Source organism: Megalops cyprinoides, chromosome 9, assembly GCF_013368585.1.
Source record: "Megalops cyprinoides isolate fMegCyp1 chromosome 9, fMegCyp1.pri, whole genome shotgun sequence".
Classification (NCBI taxonomy): Eukaryota; Metazoa; Chordata; class Actinopteri; order Elopiformes; family Megalopidae; genus Megalops; species Megalops cyprinoides.
Window position 1 is genome coordinate 33,036,241 of NC_050591.1, and position 19,711 is coordinate 33,055,951.

At 45.6% G+C, this 19,711-nt stretch overlaps 1 protein-coding gene across 1 annotated transcript in view; it reads right to left on the reverse strand.

Annotated features, from left to right (window-relative positions):
- Nucleotides 1–284: 284 nt before the first annotated feature.
- The window catches only part of LOC118783823 (E3 ubiquitin-protein ligase RNF43-like), a 38,332-nt gene continuing 18,905 nt past the window's right edge, over nucleotides 285–19,711 (reverse strand). The window contains exons 2-9 of the mRNA XM_036537780.1: nucleotides 13,255–13,377; nucleotides 5,015–5,089; nucleotides 4,667–4,801; nucleotides 3,721–3,822; nucleotides 3,140–3,310; nucleotides 2,499–2,601; nucleotides 837–2,139; nucleotides 285–357 (exon numbers count right to left, since the gene is read on the reverse strand). Of these exons, the coding sequence (XP_036393673.1) occupies nucleotides 285–357; nucleotides 837–2,139; nucleotides 2,499–2,601; nucleotides 3,140–3,310; nucleotides 3,721–3,822; nucleotides 4,667–4,801; nucleotides 5,015–5,089; nucleotides 13,255–13,377 (2,085 nt within the window). The remainder of the gene's footprint in view (nucleotides 358–836; nucleotides 2,140–2,498; nucleotides 2,602–3,139; nucleotides 3,311–3,720; nucleotides 3,823–4,666; nucleotides 4,802–5,014; nucleotides 5,090–13,254; nucleotides 13,378–19,711) is intronic.

Below are 19,711 nucleotides of genomic sequence, written 5' to 3' on the forward strand. Positions count from 1 at the left end.
CAAGTAGCAATCCCCAGCTAACAAATGACTTAATATTCATGTTATTTTGAGGCACTTATTCTTCCAAATGGCTGGCTAGTTGCAGAAGGTTTGGAGCATGTAGATATGGCTTGGTAATTGATACACAAATCCCATGCAGTTGATACCTATGGCTTTCAATTATGGGGCCACTTTACAGCAACCTCATCTGGAGGGGATCTGTGAAGCTGAAGAACATGTCACAGCTGTAATTATGGCCTGGCACCATATAACGGGCTCTTTTGAAAGTTTGTGGCTATGACTGTTCATTGCAGCTTCCTGTAGCAGTGGAACATGGAGACATGCTGTGAGGTTCCATGCTGAACTCCTCTTCTGATCCTGTGAAGAAAAAGTAGAAGGTGCTTCACACACAGAACAAAGCATAGATACTGCATTACGATGGCTGATATACTTTATGGCTTTTTTAAAATGATACCCGCTGTCAAGCTAACTGCACATTTTGGCCATGTGGCTGTTCTGTTGGTATCCCTGCAACACTTTTCACAAAAAAGTGAATTTAGTGATGGTTATTAATATTTTCTTGTATTAATTCCCTAATCCTCAAACAAGTACCCTTTTTAGGTATATCAAAACAACTGATTTTAAACTTCTAATTCTGATCGTCTGATCCAATTCTGATAATGCTGTCACTGCAAGCTTACAGTTCAGTACAGTATGTATTTTCTTTGAAATATGTATTGACCATTAGCAGCAGAATGCAGGTATCCACAGACAGATAAATCTCACAGTACCCACCCTGATTGTTGTATTTTATTTGGCAGTATAGGCAAATGTCCGTGGTGAGCTCTGTCCCAGACCTGTGGCCCCTACACTGTGGCCATTCCTGGGGGGAGGTGAACTCTGACCCCTGCAGCTGTGGTTCTGACTGAGCCTCTTGGAGCTGCTGGATCATTTGACCCCTGTGACAGGGCCACTTGCCTGAGTGTCCCGAGTCCAAAATGAAGGACAGGGGCAGTCTGGGGGGGAAGTCCAGCTGGGAGCAGCAGCCTGTCCCCTGACCGCAGTGAATACACACGCAGCAGTCCTGTATGTCCGGGCCCTGGAGTTGGCACACGGCTGTGTGGTCCAGCGTGAAGCTGCTCTTTTTCCTCCTTTGGTGGTGGGTGGGGCTGTGGTAGTGGCAGCAAGGGGGAGGAGCCTGTTGGGGAGGTGGAGCCTGGTAGAGAGAACCAATGGGAGCATCTGTCAGTTCATGCTCTGCCTCCTCGGTCCTGTGGGGCAGCCTGTCTGTGGGGTCTGGTTTTGGGAACCAGACCCCCTTCTGTTGGTCCTTGTCTGTACCAGGGCCTTGGACTCCACCCTGCTCCCCGTCTGAGCCCCGGTCAGGCCCCTGGCTGCGGTCGTGGTGGTGGTGGTGCTGGTGGTGGTGGTAGTGGATGTGTCTGAACCCCTGCTCCTCTGGCTGGTGGCTGACCGGCGATTCGGGCCCTGCACCTTCATCCTGGCCGCCACCCCCTTGCGCTGCCCCCACCCCGGAGTATACCCAGGGGTCATATTCGCTGCTGAGGGAGCTCCGGGAGGCGGACAGGCTCCCCGGCGCCCCCTGCAGGCTGACGTCTGTGCAGTTGAGGGCAGAGTCGCTGGACGAGCCGTGGCAGGGCCCCGAGCTGGAGTCGCTGGCCGGCCCATCCGCCAGGTAGCCGCTGCGCTCCGTGCTGTAGCTGCCCCCTGAGCAGCTGCCGTGTGCCCCCCCCATGTGGGGCAGGGGGGTCTGGGAGCGGGCGGGACATGCGCCACGGAGACCAGGGCAGCCAGAGCGGCACCCGGGGCTGGAGAAGTGGAGGTACTGGAGCCCGCTAGTCCGGAAGCTGCCGTTAGCCTGGCGAGACTGAGGGGGCGGAGCTTCAATGAGGAGGCAGCTGCAGTAGGCTCGTCCTGAGCCCAATGGCCTGCTGGGAAAGCAGCGCGCTGCCTGGGGACCCAGCAGGGAGCTGTTATAGAGCCCCAGGGGAGGATACTGGGAGCGAATGGGGAAAGCGAGAGGGTACTGCTGGAAAGGATGGTGTCCAGGGCTGGAGTGGGTATGCAGGACCCCCAGGCTGCTGCGTGGGTTCTGCTGACGTCTGCTGAAGGGTGTCTGATGGGTGGACATCTCTTTTCCTGAGGGAAGAAACCAAATTGTGAGGACGAGTATTTACCTCTAAATGTATTCATTTGGCAGACGCTTTTATCCAAAGCAACTTACAAGAGTACAACACAAGCGAAAGCCATACATGGAGTCATAATTTTAGAAGTGCTGTATGAACAAGTTTCAATAGTTGGCCAGACAAGGTATAAGCTAGCTGGCAGACACACAGAGTGGATGGAAAACAGAGTTTCAGACGTAAGAAATTGCTTTAGGTGGTAGTGATTCAGGTGATCAAGTTAGACAGACACCATTCTATTCTACATCCAGACACAGATGCTATAATGTGCTGAGAGAGGAATTTCCCAGCAGCCTCTGGGGCAGAGCACATTACCCATGATGTTGTGCATGCAGAGAGGGCAGGTGCGGTGCTGCAGCAGCCAGGGATCCACACACTCCTTGTGGAACTCATGAGCACACGAAACGATCCTCAGGTCCTGGGGCACAGAGACACCACAGTCAGGCATGATGCATAGACAGACAAACAGACAGACAGACAGACAGACAGCCACACACACACAAACACAAGCACATGCACACATGCACACAGGCACACACACACAGTCACAGGTTTTAAGGTAATTCATGACGGACACATGCACACTCTTAACACAACCGTAACACACTCATCAGCGCCATCATGTCCGCATTTCAGCTGCCTACATTCCAACGTCCTGCCTGATCAACACACAGAGCTGCCCCACACCACCCAGACCACCCTGTGGCCCTGTCACAAGAAGCACCATTCACACAAAGGCCTGGGTGCAATCAACAGCCTTAATTTTGACTTACAGATAAATACAAGGGTAACTGTTTTCAATACAAACACGTTTTTAAAATGTTGTCACCACAGCACAGCACAACATTAAACAGTTGTGAGGAAAAAATGTTTATTTGTTAGTTGTCACTCAGGATGTTGATTGCGTCCAGGCCCGAGTGCTCCGCTGCATTAAGCTGCCATCTGGCCACGCCCACCTGTCCGTCCAGGAAGTCCTCCAGGCAGATGGCACAGACTGGGCCGGAGCCAGAGCTGCTGCCTGCCCACGCCTCTCCTCTCTGCCCGCGGGTCCCGGGGCACACCTGGGAGCTGTACCTGCGGGTCTCCAGGCGGCCGATGGCCCGCATGGTCTGCTGGTGGAAGGAGTCCTGCAGGCGGGAGAGAGAGAGAAGGAGAGAGAGGAGGTCAGAGAGGAGGTTTATGGTCCTCTACCATCAGCTTCCTCCCAAGCATCAGGGACATTACATTACATTACTGTCATTTTGGAGACGTTAGTATCCAAAGCGACTTACATAGGTTACAATTTTTTTTTTACAGTTTTCCGTATATATAGCTGGATATTAACTGAGGCATATTTTTAATAAAAGCAAAACCAGTTCGCTGAAGATAACGTGCTGGATCAGATTCCTTGGAACATTTTCTAAAATTTCACACCAAAAACCTACATGATATCCAAATTTTTACGGACCTAGGACCTTCACAACAGGCAAGCTACAATCAGCAGAAGATCCCTGGAGCAATATGAGGGTTTGGGAGGTGAAGGACAGTGCGGTCTCACCCAGTTCCTTTTGGATTTGTGTCGAAAGTGGACGGCAAAGATGACGGCGACGGCCAGGACGGCGAGGACCACGGTGAGCAGGATGCCCAGGTCATAGTGCGGCTGCAGGGGAAGGCACAGTGTCAGGGATTTGTCTGCTGTTTCCCATGATGACCACCAGATGGCCCCGTAACTTCCTGTGTTCTATGTCTTATTTTGTTAATGTCTTCCACGTGTGTTAATTACTGGTTGCACCTGTGTTTCTGTTATTTAAACCCTGCCCTTCGTCCACTTTTGTGGTCAGTCCTGAGTTCCCATGCTTAGCGTGCCTTGTACTGAGCCTTTTGTTTTTCTCTCAAGCCTACAGTAAAGGAAACTTTATTTTCTTTGAACCGAGCCTGCGGTGTTCTGAGTCATCTCTGCACTTGGACTCTCTTGGACACAGCTCATCGCCTTATCAGTGTGTTATAAGCACTACATAAAGCACTACATACTGAGCACCTTCAGTGCTATGGGCATAGCCAGAAACTGTTGATAGGGGTTGTATTGCTTGGTGGGGCTATGTGGAGCTTTAAGTGGGCCCAGGCCTGCCAGACCCCTCTGGAGAAGCAGGCGTTTTCTTACGAGCGCATAAACACTTCAGTAATTTCACTAGAAAGGACTGTCATGACATCATCTGATCTTCACAAAATTATTCCCATTTTCTGTAGCAGTGTGTACATTTATCTCTGTTAATGCAAACTGGGCAGGCTACAGACAAGAAAAGCACAGATCTGGAATTACCAAAAATGGAATCAAGATTATCAGATCATTCAAGAACTGTGACAGTGAAATGTATTGAGCAGTATACCAATGATGGACTGGTAAAAATGAAATGTTCAGTACTTAATGTCTTGTTTTGTGAGTTTTGAGAGTTTTGGCTGATGAGCAAGTTCTGCTGTCCTGTGGTATCGGGCAGGGGACCTACCCACAGCGGCTGGTCCATCATGACCTCGATGCGGACCATGGAGTCCTCGTTCCTGTTCACTAGGCTCATGAGCACCTCAGCATTCCTGTTCTGGACCAAAACCACCGGGCGGGGCAGGAAATCTGAGCCCTGGAGCTGCACACACACACACACACACACACACACACACACACACACACACACATCATGCATACACACACACACACACACACACACAAACACACACGAGAGAGAAAGAGCAGACAGTCAGTTGTCAGTTTTACACAAGCAATCAGGAACACACACAGCCTGATCTTTCTGAGGGTCTTCATTTCCCTCTCGCTTGCTGAGGACAGCCGTTCCCCTCACCTCAAGTGCCGCAGTGACATCATCAGTGACATCGAAGATGACCGCCTGAGCCCCTCTGTCCAGTGCCAGCCGAGCCTGAGGAGACAAAGAGACGAAGACAGACCGGGTCAGACTGCTGCCAATCACAAAGCCAGAAAGGAGAGACCCGAGGAGGAGAGCACGTTAACACCAGCACAGAACGCCTGCAATCACAGACAGAGCTGGATTACCTGCTTCTGGCTCTGTCAGCCCTTCAGTGGAGACACGCTGTTCACGCTCTCTACAGAAAGCAGTTCTGGTTACACTCAACACACAACCTCCGAATCAAATCTGCTCATCTTATTAATGCATTGGACAACGCACGTGGCATGTGAACACCGGACACTCATCGTATAATACAGAACGGTAGCCCTGATACAACGAATGTGCATGGGAAATCACCACTATGTCACCACTAGGTGGAGACACATCCTAATAATAGAAGCTTCTACACGGCTTCAGCTTCCAGTATCCAACAGCACAGGAACACTGCTGTTTACCTAAGGCAGTTTGGTTTGAATAATTACAGTAAAAATGTATACAGTATAAATGCCACATTTTCCAAACACCTAATTTCCTCTTTGTGTATATAGGCACAAAAGCAATGTGGTTGCTTTTACCTGTCGTTATAACAGTGCTATTATGATTGGATATTTGAGAGGATTATGATAAAAAAAAATCAAGAGAAACACTGGAAGGCTGTCAACAGTGAGGGTAAATGGGTAGACAAAGGGGCCTGATACCATGGATACAAGAGGGCATCCTATTTCAGTCACATTTATGTCCCATGATCTTGCACACTGAATGTTCGACATGAACAACATGAGAGCTAGTCAGAGCACAAGAGATGATATGCTGTGGTATTACAGCTGGTAGTTGGGTGTCTGCATCCAAACCGCTGACAACAGTTTCTTCAAAGTCTGGCCTGTTTGAGATAAGAAAGAATGGTGACACAGCTATCAATGTTTTGACATGGGGCTAGAATCAAATAATGTTCCTGCCCGCCTTTTGCACACATTTCAGGTTCCGTAAAAATACTGAAACGTGAAATCTTACCTAAATTTTAGATTGCGGGTAACAAGTGGTAAAAATACAAATGGTCAAAGAATAAATACATTATATGAAAACAAAACCTGCCGATCCATATGTACTGCGCCCAGAGGCATGAGGCCAGTCCCTCTTGTTACTTTTCAGTTCTTGAAGAACACAACAGTGAGTGGACTCAAGATGGGGTCTGGGAGAAGGCAGGAAGACAGAGTCAGCTGGAAAGCTTATTTTTGCTCTCGGAGTATGCACTACCTGGGGTCCCTCCTCCGTTGGGAGGGGTCAGTGGTACAGCCTGTTTGTTTCCCCAGCATGGTCTTCCTCTGCCTGCCATCCGGCCCCGCCCTGCAGGGAGATTCAGTGCCCCAGCGGATATGCACCGCAGCTCTGAGGCCAGGTTTCAGAGGGATTCCCGCCTCAGGTCAGACTGAGGTCAGAGCGAGTGAGCGAAACTCCTGCTCTCTGTGTGCAGCTCTCATACGGTTACCGGCAGCGCATCTGTGGGACTCCTGCCGCTTCACGGGGATGGGACAGCAAGGTTCCGTCTGCTGTCAATCAATGAGTCGTGGGCAACCAATCAAAAAACAGCTTTGCTCTCAACAGCAAAACATTATGGTTCATTCACATCAGCCTGTCACTTACAGCATGTGACTGCCACAGCTCCATCCATTTTGGGGTTGATGAAGCCTCAATCTCCACGGTAACAGTACTCGGCAGAAGCCATGCTAAATTTCCGGCAGTGTTTCATGTTGCAACAGATTTCAAATGGGTTTGGTTAATATTTTAATATTTATAATATTTTAATATTTTAATATTTAAAAATATGCCATTTAAATCAATGAGAATTGATTTAAATGACATACATTGAAAAAACTGATTGAAAAAAATTGATACATTTTGAAAAAATAATACTCGCAATATGTAAAAAACAGTCAGGCATTTTCAAAAACTAAAACTCTCTTACTTTAAAGGGTATGCACCTGCCTCCTGATAATGTTTTCTGTTAACTTACATAGCTCTTCTATTTAAAAATCTGCAATAAAGACATGGTCTATATTGCAAAGCACAGAATAGTCAATGCAGTCAGCGGAATGTTGCATATTATTATAAATGCTATTAGATAATTATTATCTCTAAGTAACATTTGATCCAGGTTAAATTGCATATGTGTTTTTCAGTTGGTGGTTCAAACTACTAAGGCCCTCTAAGGCCACACAGAGGATGCTGCTGTAACTGGTATGAGAACAAATCCATAAACTGGTGAGCCTCTGAGACCACCATTTCAGAGGGAATGAGGGAAAACATATCAAAATGTCCTGGACTCAGTGATCCAAGGGGTTTTTTTCTTACACAAGAGAGCAGTAAAAAGTGCCCTGTGTACCTTCCACCCAAAGTGTACCAATGTCCTCGTTCTCAAATTACCTAGCTACGCTGGCTATGAATAAATTAGTTTTAAATAAATTAGATTGCAGGTTCACATGAGCAAATCAGGTCTATGCGGTGCTAGGCAGATAATCAACAGGACTGTTTTATGATAAGCCGTTTGCTCTTATTATAGGTCATTTGTAAGACTGGCTGCCATTGTTGCACAACACAAGTGGCGGAATAGGATCGAGAAGACATCCGTGGAGGACTCTCTCCTTGAACTCAGCCTTTGACAGTCTCCTTTGATACCCCCATCTAACAGGGTCTAACACAGAGCCAGTCTGGGAGAGCATGCAGTAAAAAAGGGCAAGACACTTTAAGACTAGCCTATATTAAGAAGCTGTGAAATCTGTTAAACAGTTTCCAGGGCTACTATTATGGGATGGCGGCCACCTCAGTGAAAAGAAGTGCTGCAGGTATGCCGCGCAGCGGTGCATCACTCAGCACTAACAGCGGTTCAGATACCAGCCCCGCCACACGGAAAAAAACCAAGGAAGGAAAATAATCAAAAGGGGGTCCAACCACTCTGATTGTTTGTTTTCATCCCTGTGATGCTGAGCGTTAACCAAGCAAAGGAAATACCACGGCCGTCTTTGCATTGAGCACCACAGGAGAATTTGCCTCAGGGAAAAAGAAACATCGTTTTTTTAGTGGGAACATCTGAGTTAATCTCTTTAAAGATAGCTTAAATCTCACTCTGTTTGTACACTGGGGTTCCAGAAAAGCTCCACATGCCTGCTACAAAGACAGCAATCTAACAGACATGTGTGTGTGTGTGTGTGTGTGTGTTTTTTCTTTTAATGCTTAAAGTTATTGAATTGAGTCTTTGGAGTAGAGAGAGAAAGGGGAGAGACAGACAGAGTGAGGGGGAGAAAACAGCAGTTCTATTAAGCTTTCCATCCACTGGCGTCAGCTTAGCTCCTTGACCTCGCAACAACCCGGCGGAAAGCGTATGGCATTACCATCATGTTTACGCCGGCCGACACAAGGGTAAACTCACGAGGCATAGCTCTAACCTCATATAAACACGCAAACTGGCAACAGTGGGTGCTGGCCTTCACCAGCGTAAATAAAGTGTGGCTCTCCGCACGCGTTTGATGCTTGGTTGCACTCCGGCCAGTGACCCTCTCTCTCTCTCTCTCTCTCTCTCTCTCTCTCTCTCTCTCTCTCTCTCAATTTCTCTTTCCCCCAGAGGAGAGCCGCCTATAGCGTGTGCGTAGAATGTGCATGCTCGTTTCACCAGGGAGAGGTTCATTGTACAGAGATCGGACAGATGACAACCAGCGCATTGTTGAGAGAGATGAGGTAATGAAACGTAGCACGCTTTTTATGCCGGGTGACTGCAGTAGCTGAGAAAAGGACAACAATTTCTCCATGAGCGGACACGCGTTCCCGGGCGCCATGCAGCGGATCTGGGACTCTGCTCCCCACCTTGGCCATACCTGGGCTGCTAGAAAACCCTTTTTCTCAGTTCAGCCTCAACACACATTCTTACATACATTATTGTCATTTATCAGATGTTCTCATCCAGAGCAACTTGCAGTTTTTACATGTTATCGATTTATACAGCTGAGTATTTACTAAGGCCACTTTAGGATAAGCACCTTGCCCAAGGATACAGCAGAAGGGCCCCTGTGGGGATCCGAACCAGCAAGGAGCCCTGCTCCTTACCACTATGCTACACTGCCACACCCTGCAAGGGCACCGCTGTTAAAAGATGGTTTTTCTGGCCTGTTACCCCACCACCTCTGGGCACAACCCTGAGCTGCAGTGGTGGCGTTGTCTTACAGAAATTGTGGAAAGCCTTTCTAGATGTGGGGTTTTGGACAAGTATTTTCATAGTCATGCTGAAAGAGTTATTTGATAGTGGCATCCCCTGGGCATGGGGTTGGCACTCCGCATTCAGAGACACATTTTCTCAGGCCATTGTTCCCGAACGCAGACAACAGGGCCGAGAAAACTGAGACCCCGGGTTCCCTTTGATGGGATGAATAAAAGATGTACAGTGATAATGGTAAGTGCTGCCTTGAGATGCCAGCAGTTTGCATTCCAAGACGTATTCTTTGAAGGCATGAAACAAAGATAAAATGGGTTTCTGTAAAAAAAATAAATAAATAAATAAAATCTTTTAAGCATTCCACTGTTTGTACAGAAACTTTCCTGCGCTTTCCACAAACCCACATTTGTTCCAAACATGTGAGCTCAATGCAGTTCTGGCACTCCTGTGATAACAGGAACGTTCTTTAGAGAAGGGGTTCTCGGTTTCTGTTGTGGTGGCGTCCCTGACGGAGAGAGATGGACTTGGCAGACGTCGTCTTTCATTTGACGACCGCGCTTTAGGAAAAAAAAAAAAAAAGGCATTGCAAAACTACACCGTTGACCTTTAACCCTGTCGCCCTGATCTGAAGAGTGGGAAGCCAGGCTGACACGGGAATACTTTCTGAGCGAGCTGATTTATTTCACATTCAGGGCCGTGTTTCAGACCGGCACCGCACAGAACAGGAACCTGTGAGGTGCAGATATGGGCAGCAGTAGTGACAAACGCACTGATGATAGGTGGGGAGATTTACACCTAAGCCCCACTGGCGGCGAAGCCTCTCTGTTCCAGCACGCCAGGCCCACAGAGGCTCTAGCTCATTTTTAAAAACGCGTGACAGTTAAAACAGCGCCACGGGGGTTTCGGCGAGCTCAGATAAAAACGGCCTCTTGGGGTCGTAAAGATCAGAGTGACGGCGCGATCCGTTAGAGGGAGAAAGAAGCAGACTCAGCCTCTAATCAGACCACATTCCAGCCGATTTCCTCTCTTCCTAAAACTGGAAAGCGATTGAATATCTGAGAGACGGATAAACCTCAGGGTCTCCCCCCACCCCACCCCCCCATTTTGCTGAGTTGCATTCCGGGAATGAAAATTTAATAAATGCTGTAACTGGGAGAAGCCCCCCCCCCCCCCCCCCCCCCCCCTCCAACTTCACTGTCCCACTGACCATAGGTTTATTTATAGTGACACAATTTCATTTTCTTAGAACTAATATTTGTCTTTGACCTTTCCAGCATAACAGCAATCTTTGTTTTCTCTTCCATGGCAACTTCATGCCAACCACTGTCCCTAAACATTTAATGACACTAATTTTCTTACTTTTCCTGAGTGTTTACTTAGGAGATTCTGGGTCTCCTCTAACTGATCGCTTTGGATTTTGCCAGAAGATCTCTCTGATCTCTTGCTCTTCACCTGTCAGTTAGTACCAGTCAGTTTCACTACATGTCAGTTCCAATATTACAATTTAGGTTCCATCAAAGTTAAGCAAATTTTTGTTATTTAGCTCTAGATTGACAACAAGTCCATACTACAGGAACATGTATTGTGCAAGATAGCTGTCCACATCTACTTCCTGATAGCTCACTCTCTACCCAGCAAAGACTTAAGAAAGTTCCCTGCACACTCAACAGATTGTACATGGTGTGACAGGGATGATGAATGCTTTTACAGATATATGTTTTGTTCTTCAGTGTTTAGGAGGTAGGGTCACAATATTAAATAAATAAACTTACCTACAGATCAATGCCCAGAAACTATTCTCATTAATTTCTTTGAAGGGACAACCCCTGACTCATAACGGAATATTCAGTGAGCTGCTGTACAGGAGAAATCTGTGTTGGTAGTGAATGATAACAACCCCCAGCCCAGCCCTGCGTCCTTTCACAAAAACATGACCATGAGCAAAGTTTCCTGAGTGTCAACCTCAACTTATCAGAGGGAAAAGAACAAAAATAACATCAATTAGGCGAACTTATCTTTCTGAGGATTTCCCTTCTTCCAAAACTTCCTCTGACCCAGTGAACAATGTCCTAGGTATGCCAATGATATACGCACACACCAGCACGCACGCATGAACACAAACGGTCATGCGGTCATATGCTTGCTCACACACATACACATCGAAACACATGCACATACACACGCGCACACACACACACACACACACACACACACAGGCACATCGAAACACACACACACACACAGGCGCACGCGTGCGCGCGCGCACACACACACACACACATACACACACACACATACACACACACACACACACACACACACACACACACACACACTCTGTCAAAGCACTGTGCCCTACTCTGCCTTAACAGATTAGGACTACAGAGCAGTTCCTGACCTATCAGCATGTCCCTCTGTAAAAATAATAAACATGTCATTCCATCATCATTTCCAACAGACACTAAGCAGTTTTTAATGTTCCCTCTACCTCTAGCAAAATAAAGCCTAACCAGATGACCAAAATAATACATTTCCATATACAAAAAAACATAAATGGTCACTGATCCTTGGCTTTTCCTGGGCATGTCCATTCATTCCTGTGATAGCTTCTCAGCCTCATTTCATTTCATGTCTTCAGAGATTTATGAAAGGTGGAAAACTGGAAAATTATCACTTATATTATCACTTGATTTCAATGAACACCCTCAACATTGATAAAACAACGTCATATACTTCGTGCTACTGGGCAGTGTGTTTCCACAAACATCCATTATTAAGAGTTCTTAACTTATTTTAGTATAGCATTATTAAAGCATTAAATTTAATAGTTGATTTAAAGATCAAAGTGTTTGGGGAATAAAATTAAGAGAATAAGCCATCCACCCTATCAGCAACACCTGTTATGACCGACGTACTACTACTACACCTACAAGTGCAACCACTACTACTAGTGCTACTACTACTACGACTACTATTACTACTACTACTACTACTACTACTAATAATAATAATAATAATAATAATATCAACAGCAATAACAAGACAACAATATATATTTGCTTCCATTAAATTGTGGATGAAATGAAATAAGAATCTTTTTGCCCTATGTGTTTTCATAACTCCTGTCCGTACACCAGCAGTACCCTGCCTTTCTTCTCCTGCTGACCTTTGTCCTGCAATGCTAAAGAATGCGAGAGAATGCCTCGCTGGCACTGGAACCTGAGAAGGAGCAGCAACTGTCGGACACTGGGCTGGCATCTGCCCTGACAGTTGGGCCCGCATTACTCTCCTCCATGCCAGAAACCTACTCTGGCTTCATCCGTAACCATACCAAGCACACACGCCCTGTGCATACTCTACATCACAGGAATACGCTGTTAGTGTTGGCTGTTTTATGAAAGGTGCCAGAAATACATGTGCAGCTCCAGCTATGAATAGTTTGGCTCCGATGGGGAGCATGAACAAGGCTGTAGAATATCAGGATCACTCAAGGTTTTCTGGTTTTTGAATATTTGTTTCTTTTTTAACATCTCTTTGGGGGCGGCAGTATAGCATAGTGGTAAGGAGCAGGACTCATAACTGAAAGGTTGCTGGTCCCCTGCTGGGTCACTGCTGTTGTACCCTTGGGCAAGGCACTTAACTCACAATTGCCTCAGTAAATATCCAGCTGTATAAATGGATAACATTGTAAAAAAACAAACAAACTGTAAACCATCTAAGTTGCTCTGGATAGGAATGTCTGCTAAATGCATGTAATGTAATGTAATGTAATGTACTGTGATGTATTGTAATGTAATGTAATGCAATGTATTGTAATGTAATGTAATGTAATGTAATGTAATGCAATGTAATACAATATAATGTAATGTATGCTGCTCCTGGGCTGGGAACCCCCTGCTGTAAAACATGCAGCATTCAGGTACGGCATGTGAGCGAGGGGTGGGGGGGGGGGTCTCCCTGAGGGGGTCAGTCTTACCTTCTCCAGCAGCGGCAGGCACCGGTGCACCTTGTGCTCCGGGCTCTCCAGCTTCACGATGCTGATGAAGAAGCTGTCCTGCAGGTCATCCTCGCTGGTGTTGCACAGGGACAGCGGGTGGGACTGTAGACAGGGACACAGGGACAGAGAATCCGTCAAGAAGACAGCCGCATAAGAGGGAATGGGCACTACAGACAGGGATACAGAGACACATGGATTTCAGCAGAATGCCACAAGGAATAGGACACTCCTCTTATTGGTTCAGGGGTGTACTCATGAATAATAAAAAAATCATTTTGTGGCAGAAGAATTATTCTTATATTATAGGTGAGTGGATGCTGTGGTGGTGGTGGTGGTGGGGGGGGGGGGGGGGTAAATGGGGTGTGGGGGGCTAGAGTATAGACAGGGTCCTATCAGGTAACTTTGGAATTCTGATGCTAATAGTGTTCTGACATCATTCTAAGGGTGTATATTTTTGATGAAGTTATTTAATAAAGGAGCTTCTGTTGCCACTCTTGTTATTGACCCCCGTTATTAACTCATATGACCCTTTGTAAACAAAAAGTCTTATTTTTGGCCAGCTAGTGAACCAAATCTGGTGATTTTCCAAATAAATTATTTTAGAATTCCCAAAACTTAACTCCTTTGTCCCCAAACCAAAACAATAGATATACTCACAGCTACCTTCTTAAGTGACGGTCAAATCAATACACATGGCATACTGAAATTAGAAGACCATGTTCTGATCTTTGTTTGCACCACAAAAGGTAAAGGAGAGGTAGTGAAATATGTACATTTGGGGAAACTGAGGCTTGTGGGGATGGATTGCAGCAGACCCATGAATCCATGTATTACATTACATGCATTTAGCAGATGCTCTTATCCAGAGTGACTTCCAGCACAACAGAACATAAACGTATCCATTCAAGCTGAATGACCAACACTGTCAAACCAGGCTAACAACACTCCCAGACCAGTGAGTGTGAGCATATTTAAGCCCTACCAAAAGTACACTTGTGCAATATAACTAAGACTAGATTGTTCAGAAAAGGATACATTTACTAAAGGAATGGAGGCAGTGCTGAAAGTGTGGTTACAGCTGGTGTAAAGTAAATGAGCACTTCACTCTACAGGTAATTTGGTGATTAGGCAATTAATAGAAACAAAAACACCCCAGTAATGTCCTTACACCTGGTAAAGACACAGAATTACAGGTAACTGTGGAACACATGTAACACAACTAACCACAGGCTCACCGCCGACCCAATAGCAGTGGTCCCTGGCTTTCACCTTCCCCCAAAAACAATCACTCAACATTCAAATGAATCTGCACAGGGCATGCACATTGTGGCTACCTGTTTCATTTATCTAAGGGGTGAACTCCCACAGTTATGGCAGTTAAAAATATTCCAGAATAGCCCCATCCTTTACGTTATAGTTTAAAAAGCCAGCATTTCTCAGCTTGTCCAGTGAGTGCCAAGCTCTCCATTGACCTGGTCAGTCAGTGATTGATTGGGTCTGTAGACCACATGAGAGTTGGAGCGGTCCCCTCCAATGGTGCACTGGTTCCACATGACTACAGTCTTGTGACACAGGCAGTTGACTGCCCTTGCACGCAATGCAAACAGCTGCTGTATTAATCTTCTTTTACAAGATACAAATTAAAGGCTTCAAGAAAAGCTTGGCATTTCACGGAACAAAATATATTATGTTGCAGTTGAGTGGTAACATGTAGGTTTAGACTACAATGCAATTTTTCTTCCATTTCTTTCTGAAACACAAACACACACACGCGTGCACACCACACATACACACACACACTTTGACTGCAGCAAGGGCCACAAGTCCAAGAGCAACTGTTTTTAACTGGTTTATATTTTTCAGTAAATGATGTCTTCATTTTTCATATGTCTCAGCTGTTGAACTGACACTGCCTACATACACATTATTTTGGCTGCCAAAACCAGAAAAAACAGCAACTGAATTTTGTTAGGCTCAAATTTTATTTTTATAGACGACCTTCAATGGCCAAGATTGAAGAATCAAGAGACTTCAGACTTGGATGAATGACTGAAAGTGGCTGCAGTGCATTATGGTTAACTCACTTTGGAAACAGCCGGGACCACAACCAGCGGCAGCCGCTTAGTTAATCTGATGACATGTTTGTTTTTGAGAGGGCTGAGTGCAAACCTGGGAAGTAAAAAAAAAAAAACGAAGTCTCCATTTCAACAGCAGAAGAAACCGCAGCGCCAAACAGTTCCCCTGAGGTCACTTGTTAATGTTAAGTAGAAAGAAATAAGAAATAATGAAGAAGAGGAGGCTTGATCCTTGAATTCCTGTGTACCCACAGTTGAAGGCTCCCTTCATTAAAATGCTCAAAGGCAGAAAAAAAGGCCTCATCCTTCTTCCTGTTTGCCCAGTAGGTCTAAAAGCTCTTTTCATCTGCTGGTATCATGAAGGCTTTTCTTGTTCAGGGAGATGTATCAGTGCACACACGGAGAAGAGCCGTCCTTAAGTAGTTGATACGATATCTTTTAATACCCTTCAGATTACATTACATTACATTATTATCACTTAGCAGACACTCTTATCCAGAGTAACTTCCACAGGTTACAGTTTTTTTTGATGTTATCCATTTATATAGCTGGATGTTTACGGAGGCAAATTGGGGGCCAGGTACCTTGCCCAAGGATAAAACAGCAGTGTCCCAGTGGGGAATTGAACCACCAAGCTTTCAGTTACAAGCCCTGCTCATTACCCACTATGCTACCCTGCTGCCCAATTCAATCAACACATGTGCACTACATGGATATTGCCATTTTCAGGCACATTCTAGAAAAAAAAAATCTTTCAAAAATGATACGCTGAACTGTGAGAGCAACACATGTCCATGTCCTCACGGCCTGCGGAGATCTCCGGCCAGTGAGCATGAATGAGGAATTGTATTGAATAAAATAATCCCCCTCCGCCCCGCCCGCCATCCACCGCCAGCCACCCCCCCAAATATTTTGGCTGCTCAACCAGTTGCGCTCCGATCCGGCCTTTCCAGAGGAGCCGACGGCGTTTGTTCTTCTGAGATCCGCAGCTGGGACCCTCAATCAGTGTCCACTGGCTGCCGGTCTAAAGCTGACCGCCGAGCCAAGCTCTCCATCAAAAGACACCTGCGCCGGGGTGTGAAGTGAGCCCCAAGCAGCTGCACGGAGCCCCGGTACCTCAGGCGGAGTGGAGGCCGTGCCCACGCACGGGCCGAGGGAAGGCCGGGGGACTTCTGTGAAATGCACACTAAATCTAGGAAGTGGCTCGGGGGGGATATTTAGACCGCTCTGGCAGGCTTACAGGAAGGCCTGGCTGATGTGTGGATAATCATTTGAGGGTTTTTTTTTTTTTGGGTGTGCGTGTGTGTGTGTCAACGCAACCTCTCCTGAGTGTTGAGATCATATTTAACGATGTTGACACCAGTGAAACGAATTCACTGGAAGGTCAACAAGCTGCTTTAGTCACATCGACAATTACATGGGAACTTCCTTGAGACATTGTTATATGACCTGTACCCTCTCCTATCACTCTCTTGAATTCCCTGTGTGATTGGTTTACTACCTGAGTGTCACATGGAGATCTCTGTTAAAACTACCTGGCATGTACGGAGGGAATGCTGTCAAACTACAGTTTTGAATGACAGGTGATGCACTTGCTCTTGTACAGAAGTCCTAATTCTGATCCTGGGAATTTACAACGGCAAAGGTTGTTATTTTGTAATTGCAGCTGAAACAGCTGATATGTAATTCAGCTTAATGATTTCCTTAACTTCATACTTTTAAGTATTCATTCAGCTGAATTACACAGTGGCTATAAAAGTTAAGAAAATTGCTAAGTTGAATATTAGTCACAACGCAGCTGCAGCGAAACAACTTCCTGAAGTAGGTACCATGCAATCACAGTAGTGTGATTGCATGGTACCTATTGCATTGAACTTAACCTAAAGTATTAATAACCCCTTTAAAAAAAAAAAAAACACACACAAAAACCACCAAAAACCTGGTGGGACGGAAAGCATATGAGCCAGAGGGAATCCCCCTGACAGTTATGTCAGCTCCACGTCAAACCAACCAACTACAGAACTTCACACGTCTTCCACAAGCCGACAGCAGAAACCCTGACTTCCTCTGAAACATCTGGAAAAGCCTTGATTCAGGACTCTGCTGCATAAACATTAAGGTCTTACCACATCTTGTCAAAAAGGAGGCATATAGGATACCCCCAACCCCAGAACACCTTTATTGATAGTCTTAGTCACCCAACCGAACAACCAAGACTGCAATAAATTCAATAAAACTGATCCAGATTCCCAAACAATAACAAATTAAGAATAATTACTTAAGGAAAAGCTACTGGACTTGCTACCCAAAGCTACTGGACTTTGATAGTGAAATCAATACTTTACATGCAAGTGTGCACCAACACAGACATGTAGTCAACATTACACATTCACGGAGTATTCAGCATGAAAGGTGTAAGGATGCAAGTACCCATTACATATTCTTAAAGCTGGACCTAAATTTCCCATGATTCTCGTATTTGCCACCGGACAGAGAAAGAGACTAATTCATAACACAGCTCAACTGTTTCCATGCTATTATATCTTAAAAAATCAATAGACTACAAGAAGCAGTCTATTTTTCCCCCACACTGCACCAGGACCACGACCTCAGAAGTCCTTCTGTGTGGTCTGTTGTTCCACACAGCGGAGCCAGAAAAGACAGAATATGTAGACTAGAGGACCTGTCAAGAGAGTAAGGGCTAATAGGTTGTGTCAGCAAACTTATCTAATTTCTAAACAAAAGAAGGGGAAAAAAACAAGCCATGTGAGGAACACGTGGAAAAAGAGGGAATGGGTGGATCTGAGGCAGGGTTCTCTGTAAACAGTTTCCCTTTCTGATCCGTTGGATCCCTTTTGATCCCCTGCTCCACACCGCAGTGCCTTCTCCCAGAGCTCTAACCACCAGCCACATCGTCCCCTTCGTGCCAACACTCTACTTGGCTCTGCATCGTCTGGAGTCTCCTTCCCGCACGCTTCCAGATCAAATGCAACTCCCAGCGACACAACTTGTAGCCTCAGCAGCCTCGCAAAAGCTGCTCCGTGCTACTACATGCTACGGTAACAAACAAAACAGCATTGTGAAAATCAAATAGTCCTGTTCGTTTGAAGACTGCAGGAGCGCTGGATGAGGGAATCCTTTCATGATGGTACGCAGGAGAACTTTATCTATGTTTGCATTGTCTTTGGAAGTCCTCATATAATTCTTACTTAGCCTTGTTAAAACAGTCAAAGTGTCTATGTTGTACACTCCTTAGGTTATTTTTTTGCATGCATGGATGCAGTACTGTGTGAATGAGGAAGCACTGGAGGTCACTTTTGCCAGGTTTACCTGCTATGTGCACTGCCACAATGTTTCTGTAACGTTCTGACAATGTCATTGCATATTACTCTCACTCCTAATGTGTTCCTAATATGGATACAGTGTTCTATGCAGTAATACACTCATCAGAAGACTTTCACTAATACAAACATCACAAATATCCCTGAATAAAATAAGACTGTGATTTTTTTTTTTAACAATCTGTATTACTATTGCTTGGCCAGCTCAGGATGTGGTGGAGCGGGGGCCAGAGAATATGACCAGGCTGATAATGACCCCCCCCCCCCCACCCCCCCACTGGGGCTCTCACAGTGTGTCTGAGATCCACTTAACCATCTGGCAGAGGGCCAGCACACAGCCAGCAGTGGAGGGATTCTTGGAATGTCATGGAAAAATGATGATGAGGAATTCAAAGTCCTCCGCACTGAGAACACATTCCTTCCGTGAAATGCCGCTTTTTCAGCTTTGAAGTCACTGATCTCCCTTAGAGTCGACAATTTAAAAAAAAAAAAAAGATGGTCTTTCTTAATGGCGGGTTGCACAGATAAGACTCTCTGCGGTGATTTATGTCAGAGGGTTGATTACAGTACAGTCTGAGAGTCCACGCTTCCAGGGTTAAGCCCTTTGATTCTTGTGTTCGGCCATGACGCTTCCACTTGCATGAGATTGATAGTCTACTCCAAGCTGCTGGTTGAAAGGTCTCTCAGTATGTTTTTTCATAACCATATTCACTAAGTCATTGTCCTCAGAGCATTATCTCATTTCATTGGTGAAGTCTGTGTGAAAGAGGACCTGATGATTCTGATGTCTGATTCTTGAGCTTAAAAGTCTCACGATCTTTTCACATGGCCATGCAGTCAGATATTATCCCCAACAAGAGAGTACGTCTGGTATAACATTTTGAAGTGCAGTTACTCCCATCTGAACTATTTATTTGATATACAGGCTGATCGTCTATACAGGATGTAGTGTGCTCTATGAAATAAAAAAAATAAAAACAAAACATAAAAAACACTAGACCAATCAATACATGTAAAGCT